We start from the raw sequence: 20,079 nt of genomic DNA, 5'->3' as shown, positions 1-20,079 counted from the left end.
TTATTTTAAATGAGGAACTTGCATAGAATGGATGGGCCAGAGTTTATTGAACTGTTATAGGATGTGAGGGATACAGCTGTGAACTTGCCATCACTCGGGTGTGCAACTGTAGGAACCAGGCAAAGTTCCTAGATCGATGGAATGGAAAAAGTTAAAATCACAAGCTCTCCAGAATTATCCCATTCATGTAAACAAAACAACCTTTTGAAAAGGAGAGAAGGAAGGGTAATCAGCTAGAATGCAATCAATCGATGAACTGGCGAGAGGGAAAAGAGACATTTCTTCTTCTTCTTTTTTTTGTCTTTTTTGGGCCACACCCATGGCGTATGGAAGTTCCCAGGCAGGGGTTGAATCAGAGCTACAACTACCAGCTTATGCCACAGCCACAGCAATGCCAGATTCCAGCCGAATCTGCAACCTGTGCTGTAGCTCACAGCAACACTAGATCCTTAATCCACTGAGCAAGGCCAGGGATCAAAGCCAAATCCTCACAGACGCTAATTTGGGTTCTTAACCTGCTGTGCCACAATGGGAACTCCAATATTGCTTCTTTTTTTTTTTTTTTTTTTTATATTGCTTCTTTTTAAAAAAAAATACTTCCATGGTGATTTTTTGCTGTAAGCACGTGTTAGTAGACATCTTTTGGAATTAAGAAATCATAAAATAAATAAAACTGGTTGTGGAATTGGATTAAAATGGAATCATTTGATTCTATCAGCTAAAAAAGCCAAACAGCCTCTCTTTGGTCAAAACAGTACATAAAAGGCACAGACAGATGCTCAATTGCTCTTTTTTAGTCTCACTTTGATTTAGTGACAGCTCTGTGTCCTTCTGCTGACATCTCACCCAGGTCAGGTCAGTGCCCCTCCCCTCTTCAGCTCTAAGATCCACTGAGAGGCACCCCGAGCCCCCATTCTGTATGGGAGCCTGGCAGGCCCTAGTTCTCAGAATGAGATCCCCAGACCTCCAGCATCAGTGTCATCTGGAAACCCCCTTAAATGCACATTCTTGGCCCCCACCCCAGACCTGCACAATCCAAAAATCTGGGGGCCAGGCCCAGCAATCTGTTTTAACCAAATCTGGATTAAAACATAGATTACCACCCAGGGGTAATGATGATTCAGCTTGTAATCAAGATGGACCCTACGGGGCCTTCTCAGGACAGATTTCCCCCAACCACACACACACTCACACCATGTCCTCTGCCTACCTCTTGTTTATAGAAAAACTTTGGCCTCCTATGCCTTCCCCAAGTTCCAAAGAAAAAATTTAGCCAGAGAAGTGAGAAAATGCAGAAGTAAAGGAAAACGGTCAAGCAAGACAAATTAATAATAGTTTAGCCATTAAACAAAGTCAAGGACTTTTAGTTCCTTCTCAAGGGCTCTAAATAACGTTCTGAGTCATGTCCTTTGAGCTGTGTTACAGTTACTGAGACCTCCACCCAGTCGAAGAGGTCTGGGTGCATGCTGACCACAAGCACATAGACCTCAGACTGGTTGGAAGAAGGTGGATGATGTTGATTCCTGATTACCTCACCAGCAACCAATTAGAAGAAGGTCCATGAGCTGATTACACACCCCGGAACCCCCCTTCCTCACCCTGTCTTTAAAAACTTTTTCCTGAAAGCCATCAAGGAGTTCAGGCCTTTTGAGCACTAGATGCCGGGACTCCTTGCTTGGTGCCTGCAATAAACACTGCCCTTTCCTTCACCCCAACCCAGTGTCAGTGGGTTGGCTTTACTGCGCACAGGCAAGTGGGCCTGAGTTTGGTTCAGTAACAAGCTCAATGCTGAGAGTCAAGCTATGCTTCAAGGTCATGGTACTCTCAGGGAGTGGGGCGGCCCCAGGATGCTGTCACCTCAACCTGGAGGACAGGTGCTGTCACCTCAACCTGGAGGAATTGATTAGGGGAAAATAGCTATGTACAGAGCTTGAACAAATCGGTAAATAGACTGAGGATCTTGGAAGCCAGGAAAGAGGAAAAATCCATTATGATGTTTTTGTTTTTATAAAAGGAAACAGAAAAGAATCCATCTACAAATCCAATTACATTGCTACATCTAGAAAGTAAAATCAAAGAGATTTTATCCTTAACCTTCATTGCTGTATGTGTTTGACTGCTTATGTGTTGCTCTTCCACCCTCCTCCCTGCCCAAACACTGCCTTCTACAATCAACTTGCAAGAACATGAGCAGGACCAAATAGAAAAAGCACCCAGAACAGCCACCACATTGTTGGCCTCCTCCTGCATGACCCAGTCTGGTCACAGCCCCCACTCCCACCATACCCTCACCTCTGGTACTCATATAATCAAGCACACTCCAGCCATGCCAATCCTGTCAGGGTAGCTAAGGTTAAATGAGGTCATAAGAATGGTGCCCTGGGAGTTCCCGTTGTGGCTCAGTGATTAATGAATCCGACTAAGAACCATGAGGTTGCGGGTTTGATCCCTGGCCTTGCTCAGTGGATTAAGGATCCCGCGTTGCCGTGAGCTGTGGTATAGGCTGCAGGTGTGGCTTGGATCCTGCATTGCTGTGGCTGTGGCGTAGGCCGGTGGCTACAGCTCCGATTCGACCCCTAGCCTGGGGACCTCCATATGCTGGCGGGAGCGGCCCAAGAAATGGCAAAAAGCCAAAAAAAAAAGAATGGTGCCCTGATCCAACAGGACTGGTACCCTTGTAAGAGGAGCCATCAGACACTGGGATCTGGCTCTCTCTGCTGCCGTGCGAGGACATGGGGGAAGATGTCACCTGTAAGCCAGAAAGAGGACAGGAACCAAATGGCCCAGTACCCTTGACCTTGGACTTTCAGCCTCCAGAATGATGAGAAATAAATTTTTGTTTCAGCAGCCCAAACAGACCAAGGCATTAGGTACGCTCATGAAGAAAGAAGGCCATGTAATGCAATAAATTGCATGAAAACAAACTAATGAAGTAATAGGAAGTGATATGAAGCATTTCTGCAGATTTGGAGTCAAGCATAGAAAAGAAATTTTTTAAATGATGGGAGCAAGTGATGACATGAGGATGTAACCTACACCTAAGAGGAACTCCAGGAAGAACAAGCGAAACAAGGTAGATGCAATGTTCAAAGATAATAGAAAAGTGTTCCCTAAAGTGTTCCCTTCTATGCTTAATAGAAGTCACACAAACACAGGGAGAAGGAACCGAGATACAAAAGATATGTGAAAATGATGGTTTGTAGGTTTTCTGGTTGGTGGTGACTGGATGGGGACTTTTCTCTGTCTAGGATTGGGGGCGGGGGGTGAGCAGGAGATGATCATATTCTTAAGAAACACCTGGGAATCAACAAAGACAAAGAGCAGGCTGGGCTCAGGTTATTCCTCTACCACACAAAATGTGGGGAAAAAAGGCAAAAGACAAGTTGATATTACTGTGCAAATAAAAGTATTTTCAAATAGGCAGAAATTCAGAAAATGCCTCAAGGGTATAAAGCTACAATTAATATCGCTACACACACAAAGTGCCCTAGCCAATTGATCAGTGAGCTTTTCTTCCTGAACATTCTCCTACCCTAGCCCATGCCATGGCCCTGCTGCCCAGGGACATCAGATAACCCATCTGGACTCCAACAGCTGGGGCTCCGCGCTCTGAGCCTACCCCGCCTTGGAGACCTCTGACTTGGATGGCTCGGCATTTCAAAGGCCTGGGGACCAAATGATAGTGATGTTTCTCCAAACACCTATCCTTTCACGTCCACCCCTTGAGTTGGGGTCATCCCCTGTCCAGAAGGCTGAAAACCACCTCCCACACCTCTCCCCCACAACCCACATCACAACCACCGGGACCTGAGTCCTCTGCCACTTGCCTCTCGCTCCTTCTCTGCAGCTGCCTCATGGCCACCAGATCACCTCACCCCTGTCCCCACACACCCAGCCTCATGCGCTCAAAGGCATCCTCCCCACCCCAAATTCTATCTCGACCCTTACTGACCTGGTCCCTGCCTCCTTCCGGAGCTACCTCTCCCCTGTCTTAGTCACACTCGATCCTTGGCCATTCCTAAGACAGCCAGCTCCCTCTGATCCATGGCTTCCAGGTACACAGGCTGCCCCTGACTTCTTCAAATACTTGGCACAGGCCCCTCCTCCACCACCCCTGTCCTGAACCTCCAGGTGATGTGGGGTGTTCTCACCCCAAGGCTCCTAGCACCCCTCCATCTGAGCCCCAACAGATGGCTATTTAGCCAGAAGAATTACTTGAGGGCAGAATGGCCCTTCACTCAGCACCTGATCCTGGACGCAGGTCCCTGGCCAGTGGGAGGTAACGAGCAGGTCACTGAACGCCTCTCATAGTATCCTTTGACACTTTTGCTATTTAGGACGTTGTGCAGCTGGGCTTTCAAAGCCTGGAGTGTCTCCCTGGAGGCAAAGCTTCACACCCTGAAACCTGATGAGGTCAACACATGTGAGAACAACCCAGACGCCTGGTTAAGTATGAGGGGTTTTCCACCTTAGGCGTCTTGACTGAAAAGCAGATGTGAACAGACTAGTTCCTGACACGGGATGAAACCGCAAGACGCTGGTATCTCTGGTCCAGCCCCCCATGATAGCTCAGACACAGGACCCTGTGATGCAAGACAGCACAGAGAGGTCCCCTGGGGTGGAAGCGGCAGAAGTTCCTTTTCCAGAATCTACGTGCAGCATGGTTTGGGGCATTGCTGCAGCTTCCCGGCCCTGAGTCCAATTCTCAACAATGGGGTAAGGTGCCCCCACATTCCCTTAATAAACAAACACCTTTTCTTCCTAACTCAGCCAGAAGCAGCTTCTCTTTTGCCAACTGAGAATCTGAGTGATGCAACAGATGTCATCTTGAAAGTCAAGAATTTTGAAAGTGGTCATTTACGAACATGCTTAATAATACCCCAGTTACAAATGAAGTCTGGAACTGAAGGGACAAGCCAGTTTCATATTTGTCTCCCAAAATGTCAATTCTAGAAAGGAAAGCCACAGGGCACTTAGCAAGGCTGGTGTAAGAACCACCTCTTGAGATGACCGTCTTTGGCAGAACAACACCTACCCTTTACCAGGCGCTCTCACTAACGGCCCCACTTTTAGCACAAAGCCCCTGGGTTTTCTTTACATCTCCGGGCAAAGTGCAAGGTCACCTTGTAAATGTGTCTACTTTTATACCTTAACTACCACTAGTGTCCCTTCCACTAATGACTTCGCCAGCATCTTTTAGACCCCAGTCTCCAAGGACTGGGTGGGGTGTGATGTTCGGGAGGGAGGGTTGATGCCAGGCTGAATTTTGTAGCAGGACCTTTCCCAGAGTGCACCCCCGACTCATGTCCTCTGCCTGTATTTTTTATTTTTTTTGTTTTTTAGGACCACACTCTCGACATATGGAAGTTCCCAGGCTGGGGGTCAAAAGGGAGCTGCAGCTGCCAGCCACAGACACAGAACTTGGGATCCAAGCCGCATCTGCAACATATACCAAAGCTCATGGCAACGCCAGATCCCCAACCTACTGAGCGAGGTCAGGGATCCAACCCAAATCCTCATGGATACTAACTAGTCCAATTCGTTTCCACTGAGCCATGATGGGGACTCCTGCCGGTGTTTTTATCTATAGAAAAACTAGTCAAAGAATCAATTTAATCAGAGAAGTGAAAAAACACAGAGAAAAGGGGAGACAGTCAAGCAAAACAAAATAATAATTGTTTAGCCACTCGACAAAGTTGAAGACCTTTAGTTCTTCCTCAAGGGCTAGAGAAATACTCTGAGCCTTGTCCTTGCAGCAGTTTTGCAGGTGCTGAAGCCCCCATGGGGTGGAAGAAATTAACTGTGTGCTGCCCACAAGCACGCTGACACCAGACCGGCTGAAATCAGGTTGATGACGCTGACTCACCACCCACCAATCAGGAAAATGTCCATGAGCCTTACTCCTTGAACACTATAAGATTTCTCACTACCCCCTCCAGGGAGGGGCACAGTCTTTGAGGCACTCTCCTGCCGTGTTCCCCTCTTTGCCTGGCAATTAAAGCTACTTTTTCTGTTTCCTCCAACTCTGTTGCTGCATTTCTATTTGGCATTGTTGTACAGAGGCAGCTGATATTTCAGCAACAGTTTCTAGGGCAGCTTTATGTTTAAAGACTTCAGGCAGTTTCAGGACCTCCCATCATGGCTGAGTGGTTAGCGCATCCAACTAGGAGCCATGAGGTGGCAGGTTTGATACTTGGCCTTTCTCAGTGGCTTAAGGATCCGGCATTGCCGTGAGCAGTGGTGTAGGTTGCAGACGTGGCTCGGATCCCAAGTTGCTGTGGCTCTGGCACAGGCTGGTGGCTACAGCTCTGATTGGACCCCTGGCCTGGGAATCTCCATATGCCAAGCGTGAGGCCCTAGAAAAAACAAAACAAACAAACAAAAAAAGACAAAAGAAAAAAAAAAGACTTCAGGCAGTTTCAGAGCTAGTTCTGCTCCACACTGAGTTTTGCCCTAGTGGGTAAATGGTACTTGTAACAGAAAACAGACCTGACTCCATGTTGGACCCATTCCTTTAGCTCTAACCCTTGTGCTCTGTCCCCTGTGCTTAGTCATGCTGGCTCTGCACCTTTTGTAAAAGAATGCTGCCTACAGCCTGAAATATACAGGATAGCCCCTTCTCAAGGCTCTGACCCTTAAAGGTGTAACAGTTTTCCACTCACATAGAGATACAAAGTTGCAGAACAGAAAATAATAACTGAATTGTTGGAGGTTTATTGCCATCAGACAGACTTACTGCAGACAACTCCAAGAACAAAGGATTCCTACACCAAGAAGTTTGCAACAACCAGCCATGGCCATTCCTCTTTTGGTATAAAAGAAGCTTGAATTCTAACTTGGGTAAGATGGTTCTTTGGGAAGAGTCCACCATCTTCTCTGTCTGCTGGCTTTCCAGATAAAGTTGCTATTCTTTGCCCCACCACTTCTTGATTTATAGGTCTGTGGTATGTGAGCAGAACAGTTTTGGATGCAGTCATCCAGTGCCAAACACAAAAAGAGAGTATCACCTACCCTCAGCTCTTTTCTTGTCCCTTTTAGCAGGAAAGCATGGCTTTTGATCCATTTCATCCTTCCATCATCAATCTCAAGAGCTGAGGTCCCGCACAGGCCCCCCTCCAGACTTAGTTCTGGGAAGGAAGGGGAGCTGGGTCTTACCTGCCTGCGCAGCTGTGATTAGGGCCGTGTTCCCCTCGCTGTCCTGCCAGTTGACGTCAACGTGGGGACACTCTGCTAAGACCACCACGGTATCCACAAAGCCATGGTAGCAGGCGATAATAAGGCCAGTCTAGAAATGAAGAGGGAAGTGGGTCAGTGGGGCAGAGCGTGCATCACCATGGCAGACCCCACGTGCACCCCTTGCCCAGGGTCGGGGGTGCTGTGCACAAGACAAGCAGGGGTAAGCAGGAGGCGAGGACCCATTCCTGGCTCCCGGAGGCAGGTTAGAGCCAGCTGACCACAGTTCTTTCTTAAATGTATGTTCAGCATTGAGGACCAGTAAGGCACTATGTACAGCACAGGGAACTATGTATAATCTCTTGGGACAGAACATGATAGAAGAGGATATTAAAAAAAAAAAAAGAAGAAGAAGAAGAATGGGTGTTCCCATTGTGTTTCAGGGGGTTATGAACCTGACTACTATCTACGAGCATGCAGGTTTGATCCCTGGCCTTGCTCAGTGGGTAAAGGATTTGGCGTTGCTGTGAGCTGTGGTGTGGGTTGCAGATGTAGATCCAGTGCTGTTGTGGCTGTGGCAGAAGCTGGCTGCTGCAGCTCCAATTTGACTCCTAGTCTAGGAATTTCTGCATGCCTCAGGTATAGCCCTAAAAATCAAAAAAAAAAAAAAAAAAAAAAAAAAGTATGTATATATATGTATGTATGACTGGGTCACCTTGCTGTACAGCAGAAATTGAAGGAACATTGTAAGTCAACTATACTTTAACAAAAAATTAAAAAAAATTTTTTTAAATATTTGGGGACAAAGACCCTGTTCTCAGGGTGCTTGTACCCCATTCTAATGGGAGGAAAAGCCATCAACTACAGGGCTAAGGTGTAAGAGCTGGAGTGTGTTAGAAAGGAAACTTGAGTCAGAGAGTTTGTGAGGGCAGGGGCCACATGGCTCAGTCTCAGATAGGCACTGGAGCGGGTGCAGTGACATGGGGCACTGGTGGGAGGAGGTGGGGAAAGATGTCAAGGGGATGTGGAGGGGGGAGAGGCTGCAGGCAGAGAGCCTCGCTCAGGAACCAGCCTGGAGACTGGTGGCCACAGGTGACCTCAGTGGGGTTTGCTCTGTGTGGGTTGGGGAATGCTTGGGGTGGTGCACTGTCAAGTATCTACATCAATTCTGGCTACTCAGTGGAAAACAGACTCTACTATGAGTGGAAGCAGGAAGACCAAGTTGGGGGTGTGATGTCTCTATTTCCTGGCACACAGCTCCTAAACACCTGGGGATTCAGTTTTTCTGTATGCTAATGAGATGAATCAGGGTGGGGGTGGGTGCTAGGTGGCTCCAGGATGGGGGCTGGTCCCTAAGAAAACCAATCTGGACATTGGAAGTTTAGATCTTTCAGCTTCAATGCCTCACACGCCTCTTGGATCAGGAGGGGAGGGATTGAAAACTGAATCCAGTCGCTAATGGCCAATGATTTAAGAGCTAGAGCCAACTGTGCCTTCAAACCCTAAACAATGGGGCTGAGAGAGCTTCTGGGTTGGTGAACACACCGAGGTGCTGGGAGGGTGCTGCTTTGGGGAGCAGGCGTGGAAGCCCAGCACCCCTACCCCACACCCGGTCCTGACTCTCCATCATCTGGCGGCTCCTCTGCTGTGGCCTTTAGAACAAACCACTAACAGGAAGAACAGTGATTTCCCCAGTTCTGTGAGTCAGTCTAGCAAATTACCGAACTTGGGGAGGGGCTGAAGGAACCCCCAAACTTATAGCTAGTCAGTTAGAAGGTGGCCCCTGGGTCCTGTGACTGGCATCTGATGGGGGGGGCGTCTTGTGGGACTGCCTGGGGGACCCCTGGGTATGTGCTGACTCTGGACAGTGTCAGAGATTAATTGAACTGTGGGATACCCTGCTGGTGTCAGAGAATTGGAGAATAGGGGTGGAAAAACGAGAAGGATCTGATGTCAGAAAATCCACATATGTGATGTCAGAAAAAAAGGCTCCTGACAGTGTGGGCAGGTGATGACGGTGGTGGTCACCCACCTGCCAGGAAGCGGGGCCAGAACACCATGTGCTGGTGCCCTGATGGCAGATTTCTAGCCTCTGGAACTGTGGGAAATAAATTTTTATTGGGAGGCAACCAGGTTTTTTTTGTTTTTCTCCTTTTTTTTTTTTTTTTTTTTTTTTTTTGGTGCTAATGGAATTCCCAGGCCAGGGATCAGATCCTAGGCGCAACTGTAACCCAAGCCACAAATGTGGCAACACTGGATCCTTAACCCACTGTGCTGGGCGGGGCATCGAACCTGCGTCCAGCACTCCCAAGACACTGCTGATCCTGTTGCGTCACATGGGGAACTCCGGGCTACCATTTTATGGTATTTTGCTGTGGCAGGCCCAAGCTGATTAAGACCCCTTGTAGCAAAGGGAAATAACTCAAGACTCAGGTTCACCTGCTCATACACATGGTTTCAGCGAGATCCAGAGTTAACGATCCAGTGATGATACTCTGCACCTACCAGTGCACGGGAACGTTTAGGGCAACCCCACAGTGGCCCAGCTTTATTTCTGCCAGATTTGTAATAATAATGTACGTTTTACTGGAATGAGAAGACGGGGTGGGCCACCTGCCTAACCATCTCAATAAGGCTCCCACTTGCTCTCCCAATATATTAAATCTCAAATATTACTTTTTTAAAGTTTTAGAGAATACCTTTTTTTTAACACATTCATACTGCAGCAAATCTATGACCACAGCAAAGGCTATTTAATATACTCCAGCTGTGCCTTCTTTGAAATAGGTCATTTTATCTATAGAATGAAATATTTCACAATAATTTAATTTTAAAGAGAATAGAGCATGGAGTCAGCCCAGGCAAGCTCTACTTATAAGCTTTCCGTGTCTCCGATAACCAGAGTTCACTGCCACCATCTCCATCCTCCCAGCTCACTTGTCAGCTCACTGCTGCATAAGTGGTCTAGAAATCTTGGGGTCCCACCTCGTAAATGCCAGAATTTCCTTTTGAACTTCTTTGGGTGACATCTCAAGTATTCTGTGATTTCCTGACATATAAATAAGGCATGTTCCATAAAAGGCATCTACTTCCTTTTATATGATTCCACAAGAAGAAGCTCATATTTACTACAGAAAAAAAAATCCAAAAACATAGATTAGAAAAAAAAAATTAGTCTAGACACACAGTCACACATACACACAAACACACAACTTTTTTTTTTCTTTAAACCAAAACACTGGATTATTTGCTATATGTTTGCAGGAATATATGAGTGATGTCTTTTCATACCAATAAAAGTATTAGAAATACTTGTCAACACTCCCCACGCTGCAGGGTATTATATGTATGGCAGAATCTTAGTAATTTAATGGATTCCTACTTTTGGACACTGAGATTGTTTCCCATTTTTTTCTGTTATGAGCAGGACCTGCAATGAAAATTCCTAGAGCTAGGGCTGTGTAGGTATCACCCCTTATTTTCTCAGGGGACATTCTTAGAAGCAGTATGTCTGGATTAAAGGAGTTATTTTGAAGGCTTTTAACATATATTGCAAACCCACCCTTCAGAAACATCTCAAAGGACATCTGCCTCCGCCAATCCTGCCATCAAACCATTGGTTAGGGATTCTGTGTTAAAGGAAGAATTCTCATCGTCAGGTAATAAAGACGGAGGCTCTCCAAGCACCTGGGGTCCTCAGGTCCTTTGGGCTCACCCTCACCTTCACTGTTTCCTGCCCTAACCACCAAGGGGGTCATCTGTTCTAGACCCACAGCCCCTTCCAACCCCAAAGGTGAGCCTTCCTCCAGTGTGCAACAGACCCCTTCTGACAGGAGCCTTGGAAATCTTAGCTTAATGTTAGGTCAGAAATGAAGACTATCAGAAAAAACAAACAAAAACGATAATGAAATTTGAGGTCTCGGGATAAAATGGCATTGACCCCAGATATTGTGGCTCTCGTCTCCACAGAGACGTAATTACTATTAAAACATCATTACCTTTATTGCCTATTTCCTGGGAATCTGTTCCAAATGTCTGACATTTCTTTTTATTTTTTAATGGCCACACTTGTGACAGATGGAAGTTTCCAGGCTAGGGTAGAATCTGAGCTGCAGCTGCCACCCCCAGCCACAGCAATGCCAGATCTGAGCCACATCTGCAACCTAAGCTGCAGCTTGTGGCAACGCCAGATCCTTACTTAACCCACTGAGCAAAGCCAGGGGTCGAACCCACATCTTCACAGAGATAACACCAGGTTCTCAACCCGCTGAGTCACAAAGGGAACTATGACATTTCCATTTTTCAAGCTAGCATTAAGCTGGAAACTAAAGTAAACTTAAACTCTGTCTTAGCTGGAGCATCTTGGTGCCCCCGACAGGAAGCTGGGAGGGGAGGTACAATTCTTGGCAATTCCTGACCATGCCTCCCAAGACCATTCAACAAGACTTGTGCAAAGGAAAGAACTGTCTACCCATTGAATCAGCAGAAGCCCACTGGCACATCGTCCCCTGAAGCCACAGAGAGCTTGTATTTTAAATTACAAGCAAAGCATTCATGAGAATAAAATATTATTATTAATGGAAAAAGTAAGCTGCCTAAAATAAAAACATTTTATTCATGAGAATAAAATGTTACTACTAATGAAAAAAGTAAACTGACCTACAAATGGAGACCCCTATTTGGAGGCCAGCTAGAAACTCTAGACCCTCAAAATACAACTCTAATTTTCAAGGCTTACATACAGTATAAAAGTCAGAGCAACAACAAAAAAAATACGTTGGGATGTTTCTGCTTAAAAATTGTAAGCATTTGTACATCAAAAAAACAAAGATAAAGAAACCAAAATCTCCACCTTAAAGGAAGAAAACAGTATATAACTCCAGAATTCTAACAATGTCATTTATCATATTAACATATTAAAGTAGGGGAAGGAGAAAAATGGTTATCCTTTAAGTGTGTTAAACCTCTCAATACACACACTCACCCTAGAAAATGCAGAGAAAACATCTAGAAGGATTACAACAAAATATTAAGAGTGGTATCCTCTGTAGAAGAAAGAGGAATAAAGGTGTGTGATGGTTAATTTCATGTGTACCCATATATTTGGTTAAACATTACTTAAGGTAGTTCTATGAAGGTATTTTTGGAATGAGAATAACAATTTAAATCCGTAGATGCTGAATAAAGCAGAATACCCTTCGCGGTGTGGGTGGGCCTCGCCCAACAGTTGAAGGCCTGAATAGAAAAAGACTGATCTCCCCCCGGCAAGAAGGCATTCTGCCAGCAGACTGCCTGTGAACTTGAACTACAATTCCCCCCTGGGTCTCCAACTTGCCAGTCACCTGCAGATCTGCATCTGCCTAAGCTTCCACAATTGTGTGAACCAGTTGCTTAAAATAAATCTCTCTAGAAGTTCCCATTGTGAATCATCCCTTTGTCCAGCACGACCCACTGCCCGAATTCACTTAGTAGCCATCTTGGTTTTCAGATTGACTGTCCTGGTATAGCAGTGCTCATGTTCAAAACAACATTTACTGGAGTTCCCGCTGTGGCACAGTGGGTTAAGGATCTGATGCCGCAGCCTTAGTTGCTATGGAGGTGCAGGTTCAATCTCTGCCCCCATGCAGTGGGTTAAAGGATCTAGTATTGCCATGGCTGTGGCTCAGATTCAATCCCTGGCCCAGGAACTTCCACATGTCATAGATGTGGCATTAAGCAAACAAATAAATAAATAAATAAATCTACCCCCATATATAGAGATACAGATATAAATGTACAGCAATGGATAAATCTCACTAACTAAATAGCTGTACCTATCTAAATCAATATATATGTATACATCTATCAAATTATGCATATCTCTCTATATCTATAGAGATACACACACACCACATATACTCTCTACTGGCTCCAGCTCTCTGAAGACCTCTGATTAATACAAGATAGGTGGGGAAGGAATACTTCAAAGAACTGATTTCACTTTTTACCCTTACATATATATATATATATTTTTTTTTTTTTGGTCTTTTTTTTTTTGCCATTTCTTGGGCTGCTCCTGTGGCATATGGAGGTTCCCAGGCTAGGGGTCGAATTGGAGCTATAGCCGCCGGCCTACGCCAGAGCCACAGCAACGCAGGATCCGAGCAGCGCCTGCAACCTACACCACAGCTCACGGCAACGCTGGATCCTTAACCCACTGAGCAAGGGTAGGGATTGAACCCGCAACCTCATGGTTCCTAGTCGGATTCATAAACCACTGAGCCACGACGGGAACTCCTACCCTTATATTTCTGTACAGCCAGAATTCTTTAAAAAGAAGCCATATTCATGAGGAATTTATACTATTTTCATTCACAATGAGAACAAGTCAGCAAACACGCTGTTTACACTAATAACAGTCTCATAAGGAAACAGTTTTATAAAAACAACTATTAAAAACTCTTAAAAAAAAAAAAAGAACCATCTGTTGGGGAGTGGGTACCAGTGGGCAGAAGAAATGAGAGCTGACAAATAGCCAAGGGAGAGACTGAGGTGCCATGTCGTGCATACAAACACCACATATGGCACAATAGTAGAGGAAATTCCCCTGATCATACAGAAGAAATAGGACACTGCCCATTTTCGATTGTCAAGAAAAAAATTCCAACATTCATAGCATAATTTTTTAAAGTTCAGAGCCAAGAGAGTAAACTTCAATTACCTGAAAATCTATTTCTATAAAAAGCCTTTCTCCATAACAATGCCTCCGACAGGAGCAAGGAAAGCTTATGTGACATTATGAAAGAACTTAAGAATTCTGGTCCTCTAATGATACACTCTATTTCTAAAAGGTGACCCTGCGTTACCGCCACTGTAGGCATAATCAGTCTGTGTAAGATGTGTTAGGCATTGTTTCAACAATCTCCTTTATGATTAAGCACTATGACAAGAAAGTAAATTCCAAGATAGAAATGTGATCTACCTGGTCACTTGCTGAAGAAATGAATGAGTGAGTACTAGGATTGAGGTAAATAGTTTCCTCCCAGGTGGTAAATGATTTTGAACTTTGCACTTCCACATTCAGTGGTAAGGGCATGGCTGGGACCCTCTGGGCAGCAGGCACTGTCCACCCCAGCCTGACACATACACTTACAGGCATCACTCCTGCACATTTGGTGGAAGGCAAAAAAGCCCTGCAACTATGACAGTAACATGGCCTGAACTTGCAGACTTAACTAATTCTCATTGAAACTATCACTTTGTAAATGTGGCTCTGGTGTTAAGTATCTCATAAGACATTGACAGACAGGACATTTTATTCCAGCTGAGAATCACTTCTGGGGTCCTTTGAGATGTGTTTCCAATTGGGATAGCTGAGGAGGTCAGGAAACTGACGGAGGCAATCAGCAAAGTCCATAATCTCAGAAGGACTGTTTATGAGCCTAGAAATCTGTCAGACAAACCTTATGAAACAGCTACCAGGCTAGCCTTCTAGAACTCAAATAGCAGCAATGTTTTCTTTTTTTAACTTTAAAAACGATTTGGGACTTCCCATGTGGCTCACAACATAACTACTTGGCGTTACTTCTACAGTGGCTGTGGCTTGACCCCTAGCCTGGGAACTTCCATATGCTGCAGGTGCAGCCGCTTGTTTTAAAAAACAAACAAACAAACAAAAAACCCAAAAAACAAAAAAAAGGAGTTCCTGTCGTGGCTCAGTGGTTAACGGATCCGACTAGGAACTTATGCTACCAAAGGCATGTAGACCCAAGGATGTGGCAGGCTATGAAGGAGTTGGTGAAGGTATGCAATAGGTATGCAATAGGTATGCAATAGGCAAGAACCTTTGTATTCCACCACAAGTTAATCTCTAAAGGGATGTTGCCTATAAGCTTAAATTATATATAATGGCACATCTCTGGGAACCCTGCCTCCCAGGTAATGAGCATTAAGCTAAAAGACCTTTGTTCAGTTCACAGGAAACATCCTGAGCAGACCCACCTGTGAATGACTGCAGGAAGGAAGAAATTAACACATCCCCTCAGGAGGCTGATGGAGACTGGGAAATGTTTGACTCTGCTCCCTCCCTCTGCTCCCTTTTAGCATAGAAGAAGGCTGAATTCTAACTTAGGCAGGAGGGTTCTTTGGGACATGAGTCTACCACCTTCTCGGTCTGCTGGCTTCCCAAATAAAGTTGCTATCCTTTGCCCCAACAACTCATCTCTTGTATTTATTGGTCTGTTGTGCAGCCAGCAGTACATGCTTGGACCCAGTAGCAGGTACACAACAAAAACAAGATACACAACAAAAAAACAAGGACAATGGGTTGTGGTAGGCACTAGAGTGTTCCAGCATTACCTACCTCTCCTACCACATGGTAGAACTGCATCTACTAACTCTTTCTGAAGTCTGATTAGACTGACTAGCTTTAGATAATGAAATGCAAACAAGATAGCACTTGTCACTTCCAAGGGGAAATTTTAAGAAACAGTGCAGGATTTGCCACATTTCCACACCGCCCCCCCCCCCCGCACCTTTTCTTTCCTGCCATGACTCTCCTTGAAGCTAGGAGCTGGAATGTCTCCCTCTGAGCTTGGGTCTGTGTGGGCACAAAGCCCAGGCCCACCATCACCTCCAGCCAGCCCACAAGAGCATGAATGAACAAGAAGCAGTCCTTTGGTATTTTAAAGACCAGAAATCTGGGGCTGTATGTTATCACAGCATGCATACCCTATCTAAACATAACTTATTATGTAATATGTATAGTAGTGTGTATTTATAACTGTGTCAAAAGTTACTATTTATGTTTTCCTTGGGAAGCATTGTCCTTTCAGATTATGTCTTTGCTACTTGATTGGGCATAAAATGTACTTTTATTTCTAGAATAACAGGGATAGGAATTAGTGATTATCTTTTAAATTTCTTTCTTAGCTGGAAAAACAAAAATTTGGTAACAATGTCACACCACATATGCCAAAAAACATCTTGCCCAAGGCCAGTCCAGCAGCCTGGGAAGCACTGTTCCATGGGTACCAACTGGTGCCTGAGCATGGTACCACCCAGGCTGCTGGACTCCAACAAGTCCTGGTGGTTTTACTCTCCCCAGTGCCGCTACCCATCTCTCAGCTCCCAGGCTGGTTCAAGTCCTTTCCTACCTGTTTTCTGAAGCTCTCCTTGGGCTGCCTTGTACACTTCACACCTCACTGGAAGCTAAGCTCAAAGTGGAGAAGAACCACATCTTTTTAACTTTTCCCCAGCTCCTGACACCTGCAAGATGCTCAATAAGCATTTACTGAATGAATGAAATGCCCAAGAGGTGTCGGAACTTCCTGCCTCCAGGAAGTACTCAATTTACTCTGAACCAAGGTGCTGACACAGGGTGACGTGAGCCCCAGGCTTTTGAATCTTACTGCCACCTTCAGGGAAGGAAATGATTCAAGGTCCCAAGAAAACCTCAAAGAAGATGTCTGTTGCCTTTAGTGTGGTAAGTATCGCTTTAGGCTGGTACTGCCAGATCTGAGGCTCTATTGAAATAGAGACATGAAAGCAACAGCCAAAAGCCCAGAAAACAAAAGGCAGTCCCAAGAGTTCCATTGCGAGGATTCATTTAAGGGACATCGAAAGTACGTCAAGGGGTCTGTACCTTGGAAAGCCTGAAAACAATCCAAATATACATGGAGATGACTGGCTATAAGTAAACACACACACTGTGGGGCACCGCGTCACCAGCAATAGGAATGAGGCTAAAGGCATGCGCTGATGTGGAAAGACCTTCACAGGACAGCATACAATAAACAAATAATAATAACTCCTGGTCAGAACAGGGTACAAGGGGCTCCTTCATGTCCAAGGGTTCCACATCCTGAGATTCAACCAACTGGGGATAGAAACTATTTGGGGGAAAATATTCTAGAAAGTTCCAAAAGCAAAACTTGAATGGCTGTGTCCTGGCAGCTATTTACATAGCATTTACATTGAATTAGGCATCTGGGGATTTGGAGAAGGGGGAGGGAGGGGAGTGTGTGTCCTGAAAGCAATCCCCTTCTTCTTCTTTTTTTTTTTTTTTCACATAATTACAGATTTATTTTTGGTGCGTTGAGAAACTTTATGATCTATTATTTTAACAAGTTTCAAGTATTATAGTATTATTAACTATAGTCACCATGCTGTTTATTAGAGGCCCAGAACTTATACATTTTATAACTGAAAGTTTGTACTATTTTCTCCATCCCCAATCCCTAGAAACCACCATTATACTCTGTTTCTATGAATCTGGCATTTTTAAGATTCCTTTTGACTAACTTACACTAAGAATTGAGCCTAAGATAATTATTTAAACTTAATGGCAAGATATCTTCTGTTCATGTATCAGAAATCTTTTTTTTTTTAATTGTTTTTTTCCGCCAACGCACAACACACGTTTTTTCCCCACTGTACAGCATGGGGACCCAGTTACACATACATGTATACATAACTTTTTCTCCCATTGTCATGCTCCATTGTAAGTATTTAGACATAGTTCTCAGTGCTACACAGCAGGATCTCATTGTTAATCCATTCCAAAAGCAATAGTTTGCATCTGTTAATCCCAAAGTCATAATCCCTCCCTCTCTCCCCCCCTCCCCCCAGGGAACCACAAGTCTATTCTCCAAGTCCACATTTTTCTTTTCTGTGGAAAGGTTCATTTGTACTGTATATCAGATACCAGATATGAGAGATATCACATGGTATTTGTCTTTCTCTTTCTGACTTACTTCACTGAGGATCAGAGTCTCTAGTTCCATCCATGTTGCTATAAATGGCATTATGTCGTTCTTTTTTATGGCTGAGTAGTATTCCATTGTGTATATATACCACTTCTTCCAAATCCAATCATCTGCCGATGAACATTTGGGTTGTTTCCATGTCTTGGCTATTGTGAATAGAACTGCAATGACATGCAGGTGTTTGTGTCCTTTTTAGAGAAAGTTCTGTCCAGATATATGCCCAAGAGTGGGATTGCTGGATCATATGGAAATTCTATGTATAGATTTCTAAGGTACCTCCATATAATTCTCCATAGTGGTTGTACCAGCTTACATTCCCACCAACAGTGCAGGAGGGTTCCCTTTTCTCCAAACCCCCTCCAGCACTTCTTATTTGTGGACTTATTAATGATGGCCATTCTGACTGGTGTGAGGTAGTTTTGATTTGCATTTCTCTAATAATCAGTGATGTTGAGCATTTTTTCATGTGCTTGTTGGCCATCTGTATATCTTCCTTGGAGAACAGTCTGTTCAGGTCTTTTGCCCATTTTTCAGTTGGGTTGTTGGCTTTTTTGCTGTTGAGTTGTATAAATTGCTTGTATATTCTAGAGATTAAGCCCTTGTCCATTGCATCATTTGAAACTATTTTCTCCCATTCTATAAGTTGTCTTTTTGTCTTCTTTTTAGTTTCCTTTGCTGTGTAAAAGCTTGTCAGTTTGATTAGGTCCCACTGGTTTATTTTTGCTTTTATTTCTGTTGCTTTGGGAGACTGACCTGAGAAAATATTCATAAGGCTGATGTCAGAGAATGCTTTGCCAATCCCCTTCTGATATCGAGGGACAACTCTATATGACATGACTTCTTTTTGTGTGAACTTCTACAGTGGGTACATAGTTCCTGCAGTGGCAATGTTCATAAAAGACCTTTTCTTTTTCTGAAGGAAAATATAAGAAATGTAATTGGCTACTTTCAATTCACAAACTGTGAGAGAGGAGCCTTTAAAATTTTATTATGCTTTTTGGACCTACTTCAATGTCCCTTTGAGGCACACACACTTTTTCATTATACAAATAAAGTGATACTGGCAGGGGGGGTTACAGGTGATATTTAATTTTTATTCATGCTTTCCTGCTTTCAATAAAGAGATGCCTAGTAAATTGTTTTGAATAAAGAATAAAATAAACATTACCAAAGGTAAAACATATAAAATTATCAGGAGAACACTTTCATCAACAGGACTCATCTTTAGATTAGAAGTGGATAAATTCAAGATTGTCATAATTCAAAAAAATTTCCCTAAAGACTAAACTTTGCATAGCATGTGAATTTTATCCTCAGTGCTTGGATTTATAATTTTATAACCCTGTGTTTGGATTTATAATTTTATATTCTTAGTGATTTTAGGAAACTACTTTCTTCAAAACCAGTTTTATATAGATATCTCCAAATATGTCTCATTCCAATTTGTTTATACTCCTAATCCAAAAGATATATCTCACAGAAGCTTGCCTAATTTTCCCAACAATGACTGTGACTTTCAGACAGTCCTCTTACAAGGATTCAGTGCTGGAAAACCACGCCTGTTAATTAACAGTTGACCTGAAGGCAGAGACTGTCAATAATAACATCTTCCTCTCATCATTTATTCACTCAATCTTTTTGAAGTTAGGCTTTGGAATAGTCACAAAGGATATACAAACTCAACAGAGAATTTTAAGGCAAGAAAACAGTCAGAAGAGCAAAGTATAGAAAACCAAAAGGAACAGAAACCAACCTCCCTAATGAAAAAGAGCTCGCATGGGGAAGCTGCTCCAGCAAGGAGCATGGAACCAACCCCACATCACCGACAGACATGGTCCTCCAGCCCCAGTCAAGTCTTCCGATGATACAGCCCCAGCCAACATCTGAGAGCAACCTCATGGGAGACCTTGGGTCAGAAGTGCCCAGCCAGGCTGCTCATGAATACCTGAGCCTCAGAAACTGAATGAAAATAAGGCTAATTGTTCTTCTAACCACTATATTTGGGGGGATGTCATGCAGTATTAGATAAGTAATACAAACACCAACAGGTCCTAAGCACAGACTATCCAAAATCCAATTACTGTCTTCTGAAGTCGACACATACTAAGACAATTTATGTTATTGTCTTAGTATACTGATCCTGAGAACTAATTCCTTGGGT

At 44.1% G+C, this 20,079-nt stretch overlaps 1 protein-coding gene and 1 long non-coding RNA gene across 5 annotated transcripts in view; one reads left to right on the top strand and one right to left on the bottom strand.

Annotated features, from left to right (window-relative positions):
* Window positions 1-20,079, bottom strand: part of ANKRD33B (ankyrin repeat domain 33B) — an 84,250-nt gene that overhangs the window by 29,961 nt on the left and 34,210 nt on the right. For 2 of the 4 annotated variants that reach the window (XR_014830774.1, XM_003134179.5), the window contains exon 2: window positions 7,156-7,285. The exons of 1 other annotated variant lie outside the window; for it this stretch is intronic. Coding sequence is in view for 1 of the 3 variants with exons in the window: in XM_003134179.5 (XP_003134227.1) it covers window positions 7,156-7,285 (130 nt within the window). In the remaining 2 variants the exon portion in view is untranslated. Of the gene's footprint in view, window positions 1-7,155; window positions 7,286-10,158; window positions 10,302-17,906; window positions 18,642-20,079 lie in introns of those variants that run through there. One more of the 4 variants, XM_085001712.1, reaches the window with a different exon arrangement.
* LOC146395435 (uncharacterized) lies at window positions 461-13,251 on the top strand. Its single transcript, XR_014830776.1, has 2 exons — window positions 461-2,440; window positions 7,654-13,251. It is a non-coding gene; the product is annotated as an uncharacterized LOC146395435 (long non-coding RNA).

Source organism: Sus scrofa, chromosome 16 (genome assembly GCF_054392235.1).
Source record: "Sus scrofa isolate SSC_HxYL_T2T_F1_AM1 chromosome 16, Sscrofa_HxYL_maternal_Yorkshire_Landrace_v2.0, whole genome shotgun sequence".
Classification (NCBI taxonomy): domain Eukaryota; kingdom Metazoa; phylum Chordata; class Mammalia; order Artiodactyla; family Suidae; genus Sus; species Sus scrofa.
The sequence above is the reverse complement of the archived record's forward strand: the minus strand, read 5'-3'. Positions and strand labels throughout refer to the sequence as shown.